Raw genomic sequence first — 15,748 nt, forward strand, 5'->3', positions numbered from 1 at the left:
TGTGTAATACTGAAACCGAGAGTAATCTTATTATGTCTGCTAGCCGAAGACACGGACCTGTGGTTTGTGGTGACAGTCCTTTGCGGATCCCATTAATTGTTAAAAAACTAAGTCCAAATGTAAAGGAACGTTTTAAAATAATACGACAATTTGGCGTAAAAATATTCGCTTGTAGGCTTTTAATAAAAGTGTAATATTATTATATTTTCTGTACGTTATCGAAAAGAACTTTAGGAAACGGAAGTGGTCACCACTATCTATAGGAAATGGCGCTGTAAGATATTGTAACCAATCCTTACATCGCCAATGCGCCACCAATCTTGGGACTTACGATGTTATGTCCCTTGTGCCTGTATTCACACTGGCTGACTCACGCTTCAAGCCGGAACACAACAATACTGAGTACTGCTGTTTGGCGGTAGAATATTTGATGAGTGGGTACCCATTAGATATTCAACCTGCCCAGAGGGGCTTGCACAAAGCCCTACTACCAAGTTAAATATATCAACATATTGAACCTTCGGCTTATTCTTTTTTAATTGAATTTTGTAATTGATGGTCAATAATCTGCAACCTAATACATCAGTACCGGAGAAGACGTTCTACTGAATAGACTTGTGGCTGTGACCTGTTCTCCGCAAACAGAGCACAGGGGTGTCAGATCTGCGCGGGAATATTTATCAGTAACGCAAAATCGAATAAGGTCAACGACGTATTAAGCAAATAAGAACTCGCCCATCCGTCCCCGAAGTTTCGCACCCAAAATCTTCGTTTAATATTCCCGTGTTCTAGCCACTGAGAGAGAGCTAGTTCTTCTCACTGAGCCATCTGTTATTAAATACAAGTTGAAATATTCACATTGTTCGAGGTACGAAGCTATTTATAGCGTTCAAATAATAACAAAACAATACCACGTAAAGGTTACTGAAATAAAAATACATAACGAACTAAACTGGATTTCGTTTAATTGGTTTATTAACGAACGTTGTCAGAACGAAACCACTGTTTACAACTTCTTTTGTAAACTCGTTTTATAATTAAGATATAAAACTAATTGTATATCGTTATTCGTAATGTAAACAATACAATATATAAATTGGTTACATAAAATAACGAATAACGACCTTCCTTATTTGTACGCGTTATAATTGGCAGATGTATTTTAATGGAACAGTTTTCTATATTAAAATATGTCCTTCTGCTGGACCACGGGTTACTGATACGTTAAAAAATTAAGTAGTCACTATATCACAAAACCATGTTCAAATTTAGCAACTTTTTAATTCAGTCTTATTACAATTATGTTAACAAATGAGATACATTAATTTTAAAGTGTTACAGATCACACGTCGTGTGTTTCCTTACTAATTAATTTTTTTAAAACCAGTTTCTGACTGCGTGCTATAAGATTGTAAAATATGTAAACATGCAACAGCTGTTATTTTTTTATTTATAGTAGGTTAGTGGACTGGGAAACTGATCACCTGTTGGTAAGTTGTCCCGTATATTGAAGCTGTAACATATATTAAGCTTTCCTTAAACAGGTACTGCAAGCTATCTTTTTTTATGTTGTGTATACTGCCTTTATTTGTGTTTTATTTTGTTATATGTCCTAATAAAACTAGATTATAATAATGTCATTGTATTCTAAAAACAATATTGGTGTTGATGCGTTATCATATTTAGATAATGCTAACATTTAACTCATCGCATATGATATATGTTAATATTATCGCATGCCGTCTACAATAAGGCTTATAAACAAGTGGAGCGCTCGTAAACGAATAATTTCATCAGTCAAAGATCCAATGAGATAATTCGATTGCGCGAAGACGTCTCAATTGCGCCCTGACATCAACAGCCGCTACAACAATCATACAAAGTTTCACATTACACTTACCCCACTATCCTTATTATTAACCGTCTAATTAAAGAATACATAAAACGATAAAAAATTGTTTTGAATTGTCGCAAATGATTTTACGATTCAGGTGATCGGGAAAATATCACTTTCGCTACTGAAAACTGGAGAGATATTGTTTTGCGTTTGTATTGTTGTTTCAATAATCGTCGTCATAACTTAGTTAGCTTTCTTCGTCATTCATTCCATCCAACGGTGAAAACCGAATGAAAATCCGCTTAGTAGTTTCTGAGATTATCGCGTTCAGATAAACAGAAACAGCGCGCAAATAAGTTTTATAATATAAAGAGATACTACTACAAATTTATTTAAAAAAAAAATTAAGATTATGTATGGTTATGTATGGTGTTACTATTATTAGAAAATGAGAAATATCTAGAATTTCTACGAATAGGGTTTCCTTTTTTATATTTAGGCAAGTAGGTGAGAAACTGGGCATGACAGGTATCAGTTAGAGCCTATATCGACGATGTGTGGCCTATAACGCACTAACACCATCAATGCACCCGCGCCGCTAATCACGACATCTAAGTTTAAATGATTATAGAATGGATTGTACCTGTAATCATTACATAGTATAAAACAAAGTCGCTTAGCGCTGTCTGTCCCTGTAAATGCTTTGATTTTTTAAAATTTCTCAACGGATTTTGATGCGGTTGTTTTTATAGATAGAGAGATCCAAGAGGAAGATTTATATGTATGATACATGCACAATATTGTTGAGAAACACTGATAATTTTAGAGGTTTCTGAAGTAAGGTCGTAAATACACAATTTTTTGCGCTTACATTGCAAACGCTGGCTGAACCCTATGAGATCGATCAAAATAATGTACTACAGTATTGTACACCTTAAAAAGGTCGTCAAAAAAGTCTCCAATGATTTATTTTTATCTCTTAAGGATAACCTAATATAATATAATATAAGAAAAGAGCGTACTCTTTCCTGAAAGGCCGGCAACGCACCTGCAAGCCCCCCGGTGTTGCACATGTCCATGGGCGGTGGTAGTCACTTTCCATCAGGTGAGCCTCCTGCTAGTTTGCCACCTATGCAATAAAAAAAAAAAAATAACCCAAAAATAACAATTTTTTATCTTTTACTTTTTACAAGAAATGGCTTATTTTCGAAGCGATTTTAAGCAATTCAACATTAGTTATTATCTAATTAAGTAAATACATTGTGCATTTAATGTATATCAATATGGCCCTTTACAGCATGTAATTAAAATGAATATTTAAAACGCAGGGACATAGCGGTTTGTATTGTCTAATGACTGAAATCTATGATGAATCTCACAGATAATTCAAGATCTCGATAACAATAGTTCAGTACAATGTCAAAGTTGTTTATTGTTCTTTATTCTTCCTGTGATGGGATAGGCTATAATAATACAAGCGCGATTTCTGCGCGTCGCGTTGGTCCAATCCCAAAACGTACGTATTTGTTAATATTTCTTTGTCTTAGGTATTAAAATTAATCGCGTATGGACGAAGTTGAAGACTGAAACATGCAGAAATATGTTACAAAATGTCCTCTATATCAAGATAAGATAAGGGCGTCATCCAAGTTTTAAATATTCATCTCTTATATGAAAACTTGGATTGTTTGTTTTGATCGGTTCAACTGTACGCTGTTGCGTTGAATTAGTGAATCACGACATTGCTATTTAGATATTTAGTAAAGATTTAGATATGAAGAGATGGTAGGGAATTTGCAGGCCCGTTCGGATTACTACCGCCGAAAAGCAATACTTAGTTCAGTTTAAAGGGTAATTACAGTCACAAGAGACATAACTTCTTGGTTCCCAAGGTTCAAGGTTCGCATTGCCAATGTATGTTTAATATTTGAAGACGTAAGTGGAAACAGTAAATGATACAAAGCAAAACAGAGTAATCGGCAGTTTTATGTTTTTGTGTTGAAGCGTGTGTTTGATCGTAGAGATTCTTTTAATATTGGACAACATCACATACATTACTCTGATCCCAATGTAAGTAGCTAAAGCACTTGTGTCATGAAAAATCAGAAGTAACGACGGTACCACATACACCCAGACCCAAGACAACATAGAAAGCTAATGAAATTTTTCTGCATCGACTCGGCCGGGAATCGAACCCGGGACCTCGGAGTGGCGTACCCATGAAAACCGGTGTACACACAACTCGACCACGGAGGTCGTCAATAATCACATAGGATAATGGAACTTCTATGTATTTATGCCTCGTAATGATTTCTATGAATCAGTCGATACGAACATCTGTATTATTTAATAAAAATGTAGGTATATTTTATTTAGGAGAAAATGTACAAGTCACCATCATTAATATTTGGGTGCTATGTAATGTCTGAAATTGTTTAATGTACAAAATATAAACGATTTTTATAAATATGAAGGATTTCTTCGTAAAAGTATATATATTCAGACAAATCTACTTCTTAATTTCATTTCTATTTTCAGTAGTTCATCCACATCATTTCAGCATGTAAACACACACTTCTGGACAAAAGCCTGCCTGTGGAAATCCTTTTCCCCTGTGTCGCCTTTATACTTAGGTTTAGAGTTAAATTTTGATACAAAGAGCTCTATTCGTATGTAACACTTTCTTCCATTACATTTATTCGCAGTTCCTTATTTTGTTGTGAGTTTTGTGTCCTTAGTATCTCCAATTGTGAGGAAAATTAATTATTCGTGTTCATAGGCGTCCAATTCTTAAAGCAAGCATCCAAGCTCTTAAAGCTTTAAAACAAAAAGTTACCACGAGGTTTATAGTGACTATAAATATTTATTGGTGTCACAAAATCGACTTATGTTTTCAGCAGTTGTGACCACTCACCGTCACGCTCATTCGCCGATCCACCTATCTCAACAACAGCTATGTATATAACAATTATATAAATATTAACAAGAATAATAATGAACGTTATCATGCGTTACACACTCGTCACGAAATAAATAATGTTTGGCAATTATCGAAAACCGACAACGACTCGACCAAACAATAATAATACGTTAATGTTTACTTTTCATAATATCAACACAGTCCATTTCAATAGCATTCGTAAAGTGAAAACGTAATCCTTATAACTTACATAATACCTGCGTCTTTAATATACGCACACGGGGCCCAAGCGATGATGATATATCCTTTCGGGCCCCATTCATTTGCTTTTACTGTAATTTGGAAATAACCCAACAAAAATATTTAGAGTGTATCTCAACGTGATTCGACGTGAGGTACGGAACCTTTCCAAGTTCCAGTCGTACTTGGTCAGTTATTTGCTTTCATAGAGGCCCCATATTCTTGTTTGCGCTAGGGCCCCAGAATGGATTAAGACGGTTTGTCTACTATATGCAACAGTTTTACATTTTATTTAATATTGTAACTGGACGATAAAAAAGCGCTTTAGTATCGAAAAGAATATTTTTACTTCGTTTGACATTAAGCTTAGTTCATACAATTTAATTAACTTCTACATATATGCACCTTACGCAAAAAACTCCAAGAGTTTCAAGTTCTACTGAAATAGAATTTAGACACATCTTATCGTCTAATTTAAATATTATTGCAGTAAACACAAAGTCACGTCGTTATTCTTAAAATCTTTTGTATTTTATAATTTATTTATATATAAATAATAAATTAGTAAGTGTGTATTTTGTACATTAAAAATTTGCATACATCGTTGCGATAGTGATGTCCGTTTTTTTCGCACACATTTTGGATATCGACAAAAATCGAAAATATAAACGAAAAACAATCACGTACTTAAATATTTAATGTTTGTGTAGTTTTTCTATTTTTTTTTTAAATGCATCATGACTGTACATAAAATATAAATCTCCACGACGCTATAAAGTGTAACAATGTATTATAATGTAAACAGTTTTTAACATATTACGAGCGTATTAGTAATCCTTGTTCTATTTTTAGCCAACGCATATTATTACGACACTATTTATGTCATCTGCCGAGTAACAGCGTCGGTCATCTATATATAATTAAATATTTAAATTAGTTATATATTCGAAACTAAATAGTCTCAAAATATACTTCTTTAGAAACAAGGTTGTTACTGTTTGTTAAACTATATTAATAATTATTATTATTGTACGTATAATCTACTTCTTTTCTCTATAGAAGTAATTAAATTTTTTTTATAATGATATTGACACACGATTTTATATAACTGTAAAATATTTGCGATACCGGGCAAGTATTAGCAGGAAAATTACACATTTTTAAGAGGCAGAGGAGGTTTATAATTAAGGTATAAAATAAATTTGTTATCAGCTAGCGTAGACTTTAAAAAGAATATTGTCACGTAAGGTTTTATTGAAAATGTATGACTGAACCATATGGACATTTATTACCTGCCCACAAATGTCGTACAGCTGAGTAAAGTAATGATCTTCTTATAAGGTAAAGTTTTAGAGCTTATGCCATCAAGCTGTTTGCAACAGTGGTGGTTCGTACTGCACATATGACAATGACAAAGTGTAATCCGACGCAGGCAGCTTACAAAGTATCATGCTAATTTCCTCTCGAAGTTTTTCTTCACTGCTGAGCACGAGATTACTTGTGGTTTTTCGAATTTTGTAAATTACAAAATGATCAAATCTCGTGTAACGTGTTAACTGTGCCGTCGGAGTACATTTTATATTGATATTAATTTTTGATGTACCCGCATGTTTTTTTTATCCAAGCAGCATCTGACAGCATCAACCAGGTTAATGGGTTAAATTTAACGTGATCCGTTTAACCATCTCTGCTTTAAATCAAAACGTAATGTTAAAATAACATGTATCTAATCCAAACCACTAACAACAGTCATGAATGTCAGACACAGTGTATATAAATCACAGCTGCTAATAAAATATGAAACACAAAACCCATTTAGCTGAAGCTGGGCTCGCGCCAGTTCTTTGTTTTCTTTTCGAAGAAAATAAATAGAAAAACTTTCTAAGAGTATACTTTCCAATTTAATTTTCATTTCATAATTTTAAGCGATATTATTTTATTTCAAAAACTTAACACCCATTCTTTAATTCCAAGTAATCATGACGCTTATAAGGAAAACAAAACAAAAGAACAATGTTAAAGACATTTTAAAGTCACATACGTTATTGTATTTTAATACTTAACACATTTCGTAATATATTATAATTTGTTTATGTTATTAATACAAAATTATTATCAAAATAATACTTACATCGATTACGCGATAACTCACAATCATATTCATTTTTTCCTCGGGAAAATAACAATTAAAAACCAGCGATGCACAAATATTCCAATACGAAACCACACTTGCCTCGTTTTTAAAACTATTTACAACTTTCAAAGTCTATCGGTATCTAATAAACGCATTCACGCGCCACAAACGGCGCTCGGTCTGCGACGGTATCATTTTTCACTTTTAACGTAAAAAAATATTTACTATCCAGCACTTCTCGAGTCATAAAATAAACGATCACGACACTTTTGACGCTTACCGCACAAAACACATGTAGCGAGTCTAATTCGGATCGACTCCAACTTGGCAAAACACAAAACTGAATAGTTTACCACTGATGCGTAAGCTACAACCATATAACTATAGTGAGCCAGCACGACGGTACTCCGTACGCGAGAAAGGGATAGAGAATCGGTTATCAACGCGAAAGGCGAAGGTGACGCGTAAGGAGGAAAAGGACAGGCATACGTACTCCAGCTACGGATTTAGTATCCGGTATTCCCGTTCGAGAATTTGTATGTTTTGTGAGGTGTAGCTGCGATAACGCTGGTGGTGGTCAGCAGCTGACCTCTATAGATTATCTATAATTATAAATAAACTTACAAAAGTGCATAGTTTATTTTTTATGTAACACATCAAACCGTAGGTAAGATTTAAGAGTAAGGTACAAATATACAACAATGAAATTATGACCGTGTACTGTGTGTGACTTTCCACAAGTAAATAATAATAACAATTTGGAAATTTTTATCACATTTTTTAATACAATATTAGTTGATTCCAATGTAAACGTCGTTGTCTTCTACGCAAAAAAAAACTCGTTTTCTAATTGATATATATTTATATAATTCAAAAACCTACAAATAATAAAATTAACAATGCAATTGCGCAAATTTAATTATATTATCAATCTTATACACCTCTATAATGTAATGCACATATCGATATAAATCAATTACTGCTATCGATATAATGTACAGCACTAGTCGGCTCAAGACGTACAAAGAATGTATGGTAGGGGCACTGTTATGTAGCAATGGTAAAAATATTGTATTCCCGTTAGAATTTCACTTCCTAACGCGAAAGTTACTTGGTACTTGTCATGAATGAAAATCAAATAAGATATTTCGAAATATTATCGCATTTTTTTTTCTTCTAAATTGAATCTATAATTGTTAATTTATAACCCAAAGGCAGGATCCATAAGGCCTAAGAATAACACAAAAAATGCTACGACTTGCTGTTTTATCATAACAAAAATAAGAAATGTTGATTCGAATGATTGGAAAAATGTTACTCAGATAGATGATATTTTTTGATAAATACGATAAAAAAATCCAAAGAAACTTTATTGATTTTTTTATTTGATTTAACATCTGATGTCATTTACATTGGAAGTATGAACGTAAATTATAAATGTTTTATTTAATTAAATATAACACTACTCCGCACACAATGTCCTCAAAAATGTGTACAAAGTTTGCTGTTTATCTGATAAGAAAATATATTTATAAGACAAAAAATACGACATTACATCTTACTAGCGGACGTTTAACTGTAATTTTCGTTCTGATCTATTCCTTCTGTTCAAAACAGTTACTACCTACTTACAAAACCGTAATATAAAACATATTCTTAATTAAATCGATGTGCCCGTTGGCGGTTTTCGTTTTTTTCTTATATTTTCAAGCGTCGATAGGCGAAATGGTCTAGTGAATATAAACTGTAGATATTCAGCTAAAGATCCTGGGTTCCAATCGGGGCAAGCACCAAGATAAGAAAGTTGTATTATGCTTAATTTGAAGCCACAATTAATCTCGTGATCGACGTTAAAATGAAACGCCGTGAGGAAACTCGTAGGTATGGGATATCATTCTCATACATTTGTACATATTCTATGCGATTTGCTATTACAGACAGTTCTTGATGAATGTATCTTTGGATATAATACATAATTCATTTATTTCACAATTTATATCCGATTTAATTTTAATTTTAGTTTCATTAAAATTTCAAACGCTATTTCAAACTTTATCGCTTCGCCGACATTCAAATCGATTTTTCTTTCGCGAATTCTCAATTAATGTCATGAATTATTCGAATGACCAATGACATCGCATGAATTCAATGATAAAGTAATTTATTTTGTTTTGGAAGCAAGAGACGTCTTTTGGTTGGAATACACGTCCAACTTTCAATGAAGCAGCGTGATAGAATCTTCTCCTTGAGAAAAGTATTTCTTTTTACTTACTGTTAAATATATTGTTGGGCTCTCTTTTTTCTATATTTAAAAAGTTGAAAATTGAAAATAATAAGTAAAATACATTAAATACAAAATGAAAGTTTCATTTAGAAATTAGAAAAGCGTCAGTCGTTTTATAAAGTACTAAATATTTAACAGAGCAATATTTTCTATTGGATTTACATAAAAAGGTGTTATGTAACTTGACTGGTACTAAAATAATGGTACTAAATTAATATCTGCCACAGTGATAGTGTTCTGATGGTTCTGCGCGCTCAAATATAAATACAGGAATATAGCATATGTCTTAGGTAATCTTAACTTGGAATGACTGCTACACCCCCACTCGAACTGATATATTGAGCACACAGGGCGAGCCACAGTAAACATCGCTTCCGATTAGCTCGAATTGCCATCCCGCTGCGAATTTATATCTTCACTATTCATAGTTTTCGAAAATAATAAAAGGCGACCTGCCTATTATTCATAAATTATCTTGCCCTTAAACAGTTTCGATTTGAGTTTTATGCCTATTCTCTGATTTTCTGCACTACTGAAAAGAGTTCGTAACTCATCTGTAGTACAATTTGAAATATATACGATTTCAATTGGTGGTAGGGCTCTGTGCAAGCCCGTGTGGGTACTCACGTACTCTACCTCCAAACAGCAATACTTATTATTGTTGTATTCTCGGTTTGCAGAGTGAGAATTGACGATACAGGGATGGTTAAAATTTCTTGTAGTGCCATTGTCTATGGACGGTAACCACTTACCATCACGTGATGCATTTGCCAGTCTAGCTACTTTTAAAAAATAATTATAAAAAATTGTGGGTTCGTAGATGGAAGCACGCCTTGATTTAAACAAATTAGAATTTAAATAAAGCCACATCTATATTGATACAGCCTGCGAGAAAAAGCTACCATATTCAATATAATTTATTACGCACCTCACAATCTCGCGTGCACTATGTGTGCTCGCGCAGACGCAAGTATGTGGACACCTTCACGGTATACGTGAGGTCCTGCTGTCGCCGACAACCTACCCCGGCGCAAGTCATGACAACGATTTAGAGCGACGACAAGGACGAGACACTCACGGACTACCTGCCCTTTTAGGTCAAAATGAAGTGACTACGTAACCGAAGCTACCGTGATGATAATCCCTGGTAGGGAGCGTAGACTCGATGCCCGCCAAAATAAAATTTAAAATGGTCACAATACTCAAACAAACTTCAAGATCCGTTTATCGTCAAGCAGTTCTTCATATATATTGTAAATTTTAAGAATATAAGTAGATTATGTCACGTAGTTCAATGCGCTGATATCGAATGGTGATTGATCTATTGTAAAAAGGAACTCTGTGTCTCGATACAGATAATGAAAATACAAAATTATGGCGAGATAACAACTTTGTTTGGCAATGACTTAACATTACACTGCCTAACTAAATTTAAACTTTCATGAATATTTGTCATTGTTAGTCATCCAAGCTCTCAGCAATGTAATTACAAAAATACATAAACAAGTTTTTTTTTTAATTACTTATTTTATATTCGTTAGTCGTGAAGACTGTTTATTTTCATCATCATTATATTTCATTTCACCCGCAGGTACCGACCAATAAGAATCAGATTAAAAGCAAATAATCTTAAATTTAATTTTGATAAGCGTTCAAAAACTGAAGATAGTCTGTTTACTTAAAAGCTCAAACACGTAATATTCTTTAACAAGTTTTTCTTTTTTTTTTTAATTCAACGACTTTTGTTTGTTCTTTATAAAAAAAAATTATTGAAATTATTCGAGATATATTAACAGCCGAACAGCGTGATAAATAATAATTAAAAACACATATAATCAACATAAGTCGAACGACATCTTAATTAATTTTAAATAGCTTAAATGTATCACGTGGTTAATTTATAAATGAATTTTATTATTAAAATGATAATCATATCTTAATGACCGAATTCCGGATATGGTCAATATAATACTGATAGGCTAAAGCCTCCTCTCCCTTTTGAGGAGAAGGTTTGGAACCTACGCTGCTCCAAGGCGGGTTGGCGGAAACCCGCAAGTACGACACGATCTAAATTCTACAGTATTTTTATAAGTATGTCTCTATTTAAAAAACCTATTTAAGGTGAAAATAACAGAGATTTTAAGAAGATTATTGTGACACATGTAGAAAAAAATGATTGTAACTAGATACATGCAGGTTTTCTATTGTTTTTCTTCACCGCTGAGCACGAGATGAATTATAAACACAAATTAAGTCCATGAAAATTCGCTTGCCTAGGTTTGAACCCGCAATTACCGGTTGAGATACACGCGTTCTAACTACTGGACCAACAAATATAGTATTGATGTGTGCACTAACATAGATGTCCTGTCTATCTAGGGAGAGTGAGATAGAGGTTGTTTTTCAAACAGATCTTACTGTTGACCAGAGTAGCCTCGACAGCATCGCGGGAACGTCAGCAGAACGTTATTATATATTCAAAATTGTAGTGGAATTCTCATTTGTCATCCTTTGCAGCATTAGCAGCCCGTAAATGTCCCACTGCTGGGATAAAGGCCTCCTCTCCCTTTGAGGAGAAGGTTTGGAGCATATTCCACCACGCTGCTCCAATGCAGGTAGACTCCGCAACGTAAAAGAAAAAGTGGTATGAAATTTAAATTCGGAATCCGTTGAAAATATATCAGGGTCAGGTAAACTATAACTACAGCTAAATATGACAAAGAATAGAACTATTTTAATTATAACATGGAATAGACTTATAAATATATATATAATGTCTCGAAATATCTTAATGTCACCACATTAATAATAATAGTATACCCCACTCACTCACCATATGTTCTCAGAGGGTAATCATCGTCTTCGTCGGGTATCTAATTATTAAATTATCGTATCTATTTAACCCTGTTGCCTAACAAAAGCAAGTATTAATTTATTTATCTACTCCTGTCATGACTAGATTATTTTTTTCTTAAATTAAATAAGAATAAATAAATAATCTCGTGTAGAGTTAACTTTTGTTCGCGTTTAATTTTATTTTTTGTCGTATAGTTTGTCGGACCGGCTAATACGACCTGATGGTAAGTGGTCAGGGTCACCACCGCCCATAAACATTGGTACTTTAAGAAATATCATTAGTCATTACTCGTATCAAATGCGATACCAAACTTGAGAACTAAGATGTTATGTCCCTTGTGTGCTAACTTGAACATACCAAACGAGCTTGACTTGAACAAAACCCTACCCCCAAGTAAGTTCTGTACGTCGATGGATTCTTTACTGAAACATACAACTATAACATTTACAATTTTATTACTTAATTTAAAAAAGTAGCCCGCTTATACCGATACATAGCTTATATAGAATTTAAATAATAATAAAAGTTCCTGATTAATTTTTAACATGCAATTTTATAAGAATGTGATTTGTTGCTCATATAAAAAAACAGGCGGAGTACGTCTTGTTTTGTAATAAACTTGCAGTTATCGCCGTTTATGCCGCGCCATTTAAACTAAGAATTTAATCTAATATCTTTTAAATCTATCTACTCGTATCTTATAATATCCAGTAGGTATATATGGCTTAACAACGAAATCCTATAGAAAGAATTCAAACGTAACTGTTTCAGCGCTGCGATTCACTTCGTATCTCACTACGGAAATGTTGACAACCGACTTATCACCGATATGGCATTTTGATACGTGTATTCTTTAATTTTCATAATCATTATATGCTCTATTCCAAACATAAGAAGAGAAAAGCAAAATAAATAACATTTGGCAGTAAATTGACGCATGATGGTTGAAAGCTTGATTAATCTATTCACTCTCGACTTTCGTCGACGAAAGTGTTATCGGAATTTTGGAAGTAAAATAAAAGTGGAAATAAGTATAGCCTATTTCCAATGGAAGTAGGAAAAAAGATAAACAAACCAAAGTGTAAACTCTTAATAGTGCACATCTAGCTTTATTAGCAAATCGCATGAAATACGTAAATCTAAGGTTTGGTTACCTTTTTTCAATTTCCATTGGAATAGGCTTTAGTCAATTTCGGTGAGTTCGGAGTCTCTTCGTACATAATACCTCTACTGTGTGTGTTAGCGAATATAGACATGTTAAGCCAGACAGCGCCTCTTCAAACCAAGATGCCCCGCGGTTCCTTCAAGCAGTTTTCCTTAATAATTATTATTACATTTGATACGAAGTAACATAATCTGAAACTAATTGTTGAAGTGTATACTTAGACTAAGTGACACAAATATTTTTGAACTTTGATTTTGAAAAATTATTATTAATTTGCTATTCTTCATTTCGTTCAAAAACCCACACACGTCCAAAAACCTCACTTAATATAATCTTCTTCATCAATACAATAATTTATTATAAAGAACACGATCCAGACGCTCACTAATTACTGACACGTTCTGATTTCACGGACCCTGCCTACTCGTTGTCGTTAAGTTTATCAACATTGATAAAGCTACACCTTCCATGGCTATGTGGGTCGAACGAACACTTGTATTTGCTAGGGGTTGCGGTCGCGTCAAATATCGTTTAATTTTTAAAATGCCTAGTAAATAGAATTGATATTTTATTTACTTCAATTTGCTTATAATTTATTGAGACCTAATCTTTTCAGACTAATTAATTATCAACTGACATTTATGACATTTTTAAGTTTGTTAATAATTAATTTGACTGTGCTATGTTATATTAAAATGAAATTTTGTTGATAAATAGTATACAAGTAGGATATCAGACACAGGATTTTGTTTTGTTTTTTGTTTATTTAATTTAGAAGTGAGGATTGTCATTCTCATATTGACAAATTACACCTAGGATTGAAAGCACTGTTGTCCTTTTAACTATACTGGTTCATCGGTATTCAAGTAAATACATAAATTGTAAATTTGGCAGTTGGATAAGCGATGAATACCTTACCCTTGAGCTTGAGACGCTTACCCAAGGTTTTTAAGAATGTTTTAATCAAAAGTTATCGAATGCACGGCCAACTTGGGAAATCCAACAGCAATATAAATTGAATACTTCGTACCTAAATACCAGTAAGTTTCAGTTATTTCGAAATCAAGGTACAGAACTATAAAATTGAATGCATAATTTCAAACATTTTCTTTACAGTCGTTTATAGGGTTTCGTGATATCGAGCAAAGTAATTGGAATACAAATATTGATCGTCGTGAGCCTTACATACATATTTTTTAAAGTTATGGAATATAATCCGTATGATCAACCAAATATCCTACGTCATTATAGTTTATATCTTGGTTACATGAAATATTCATATTCTAACATGTTTGTAACACCAGTGAAACTATACTCTGTATCAGCTCGTTCAAAGCAAACACTAAAACATTAGGTACTGCTATTTTAATAGATTTAAAACGATAAAGTAAATAAATCGTTAAATCAAAAGCAACAATAAAAGTAGACGTTTATGGAAGTATCGTTCGTATATTATCGCGGCAGCATTAGAAATGTAGAAAAGTCCTTAACAATTGTTTCTTAAAAACACTTGTGCAAACAGCATTAGGTTTTCGAGCAGTGTTACTAGCGCGCGCGCAGGTTGCGCGTGTCAAAATGGCGGACTTTTTTCTTTCTGTCGATTCGTGGAAGATGGTGTTTTGTGATGAGGACGACCCGAGCGGATGAGCAAACTGTATCCTGGACCAGTTTGTTCGCCCCGGCTCGTGTCGTCTGGGTCACAATGTCAGCGTGGCTAATCCCTTGACACGTGAGCGATGCTGTCCGTCTTACATAGGTAACGTCCATTATTGCCTCCTTTTATAACATGTCGTAAACAATTTCACTGGCATATGTTGAATTTATATATTCATTAAATACTGTATTGACTGATTTTTTTAGTGATTAACTCGTAATTGTCAGCCGTAGGTCACTAATTAGCTCGTATTCGTGTCTTGTAAGGTTACCTAAGCGTTTTTTATAATTCATATGTATTAGCGTTGTTTCAGTAGTTCATGTTATATAATAGCAGAAAGAGATTCCATAACATGATAACTCGAATAATTTCAAAAGTAAAATGCCAAATTAATTCGAAAACAGTACTATTTTCAAGTTGTTTTTACCTTTTAAATATTTGCCGCGTCATCTATAAAGTCTACAATAATACACCTCTATCAAAATAACTTAATATTCAGAAGCTAAAAAGTATCTAAAAGATTGTTAGGGAGTTTTAAAAAATAATATTAATAAGTTAAATGTTCAAGCGAGGAGATCACCGACTAGCATAGTCACGATATAATTAAACATGAGTATTATTTTTTTCTAATATTTTATGTATAAGTTAAGAATAATA

General features: G+C 33.3%; 1 protein-coding gene across 2 annotated transcripts in view; it reads right to left on the reverse strand.

The window, feature by feature from the left end:
• LOC125068194 (protein halfway) overlaps positions 1 to 7,466 on the reverse strand; it is a 42,683-nt gene extending 35,217 nt beyond the window's left edge. Inside the window, exon 1 of one of the 2 annotated variants that reach the window (XM_047677244.1) lies at positions 7,129 to 7,466. In XM_047677244.1, coding sequence (XP_047533200.1) covers positions 7,129 to 7,161 — 33 coding nt within the window. In that variant the 5' untranslated portion in view covers positions 7,162 to 7,466. Of the gene's footprint in view, positions 1 to 1,339; positions 1,352 to 7,128 lie in introns of those variants that run through there. The other variant, XM_047677245.1, reaches the window with a different exon arrangement.
• Between the last annotated feature and the right edge of the window lie 8,282 nt (positions 7,467 to 15,748).

The sequence above is a fragment of the Vanessa atalanta genome, chromosome 13, assembly GCF_905147765.1.
Source record: "Vanessa atalanta chromosome 13, ilVanAtal1.2, whole genome shotgun sequence".
Classification (NCBI taxonomy): domain Eukaryota; kingdom Metazoa; phylum Arthropoda; class Insecta; order Lepidoptera; family Nymphalidae; genus Vanessa; species Vanessa atalanta.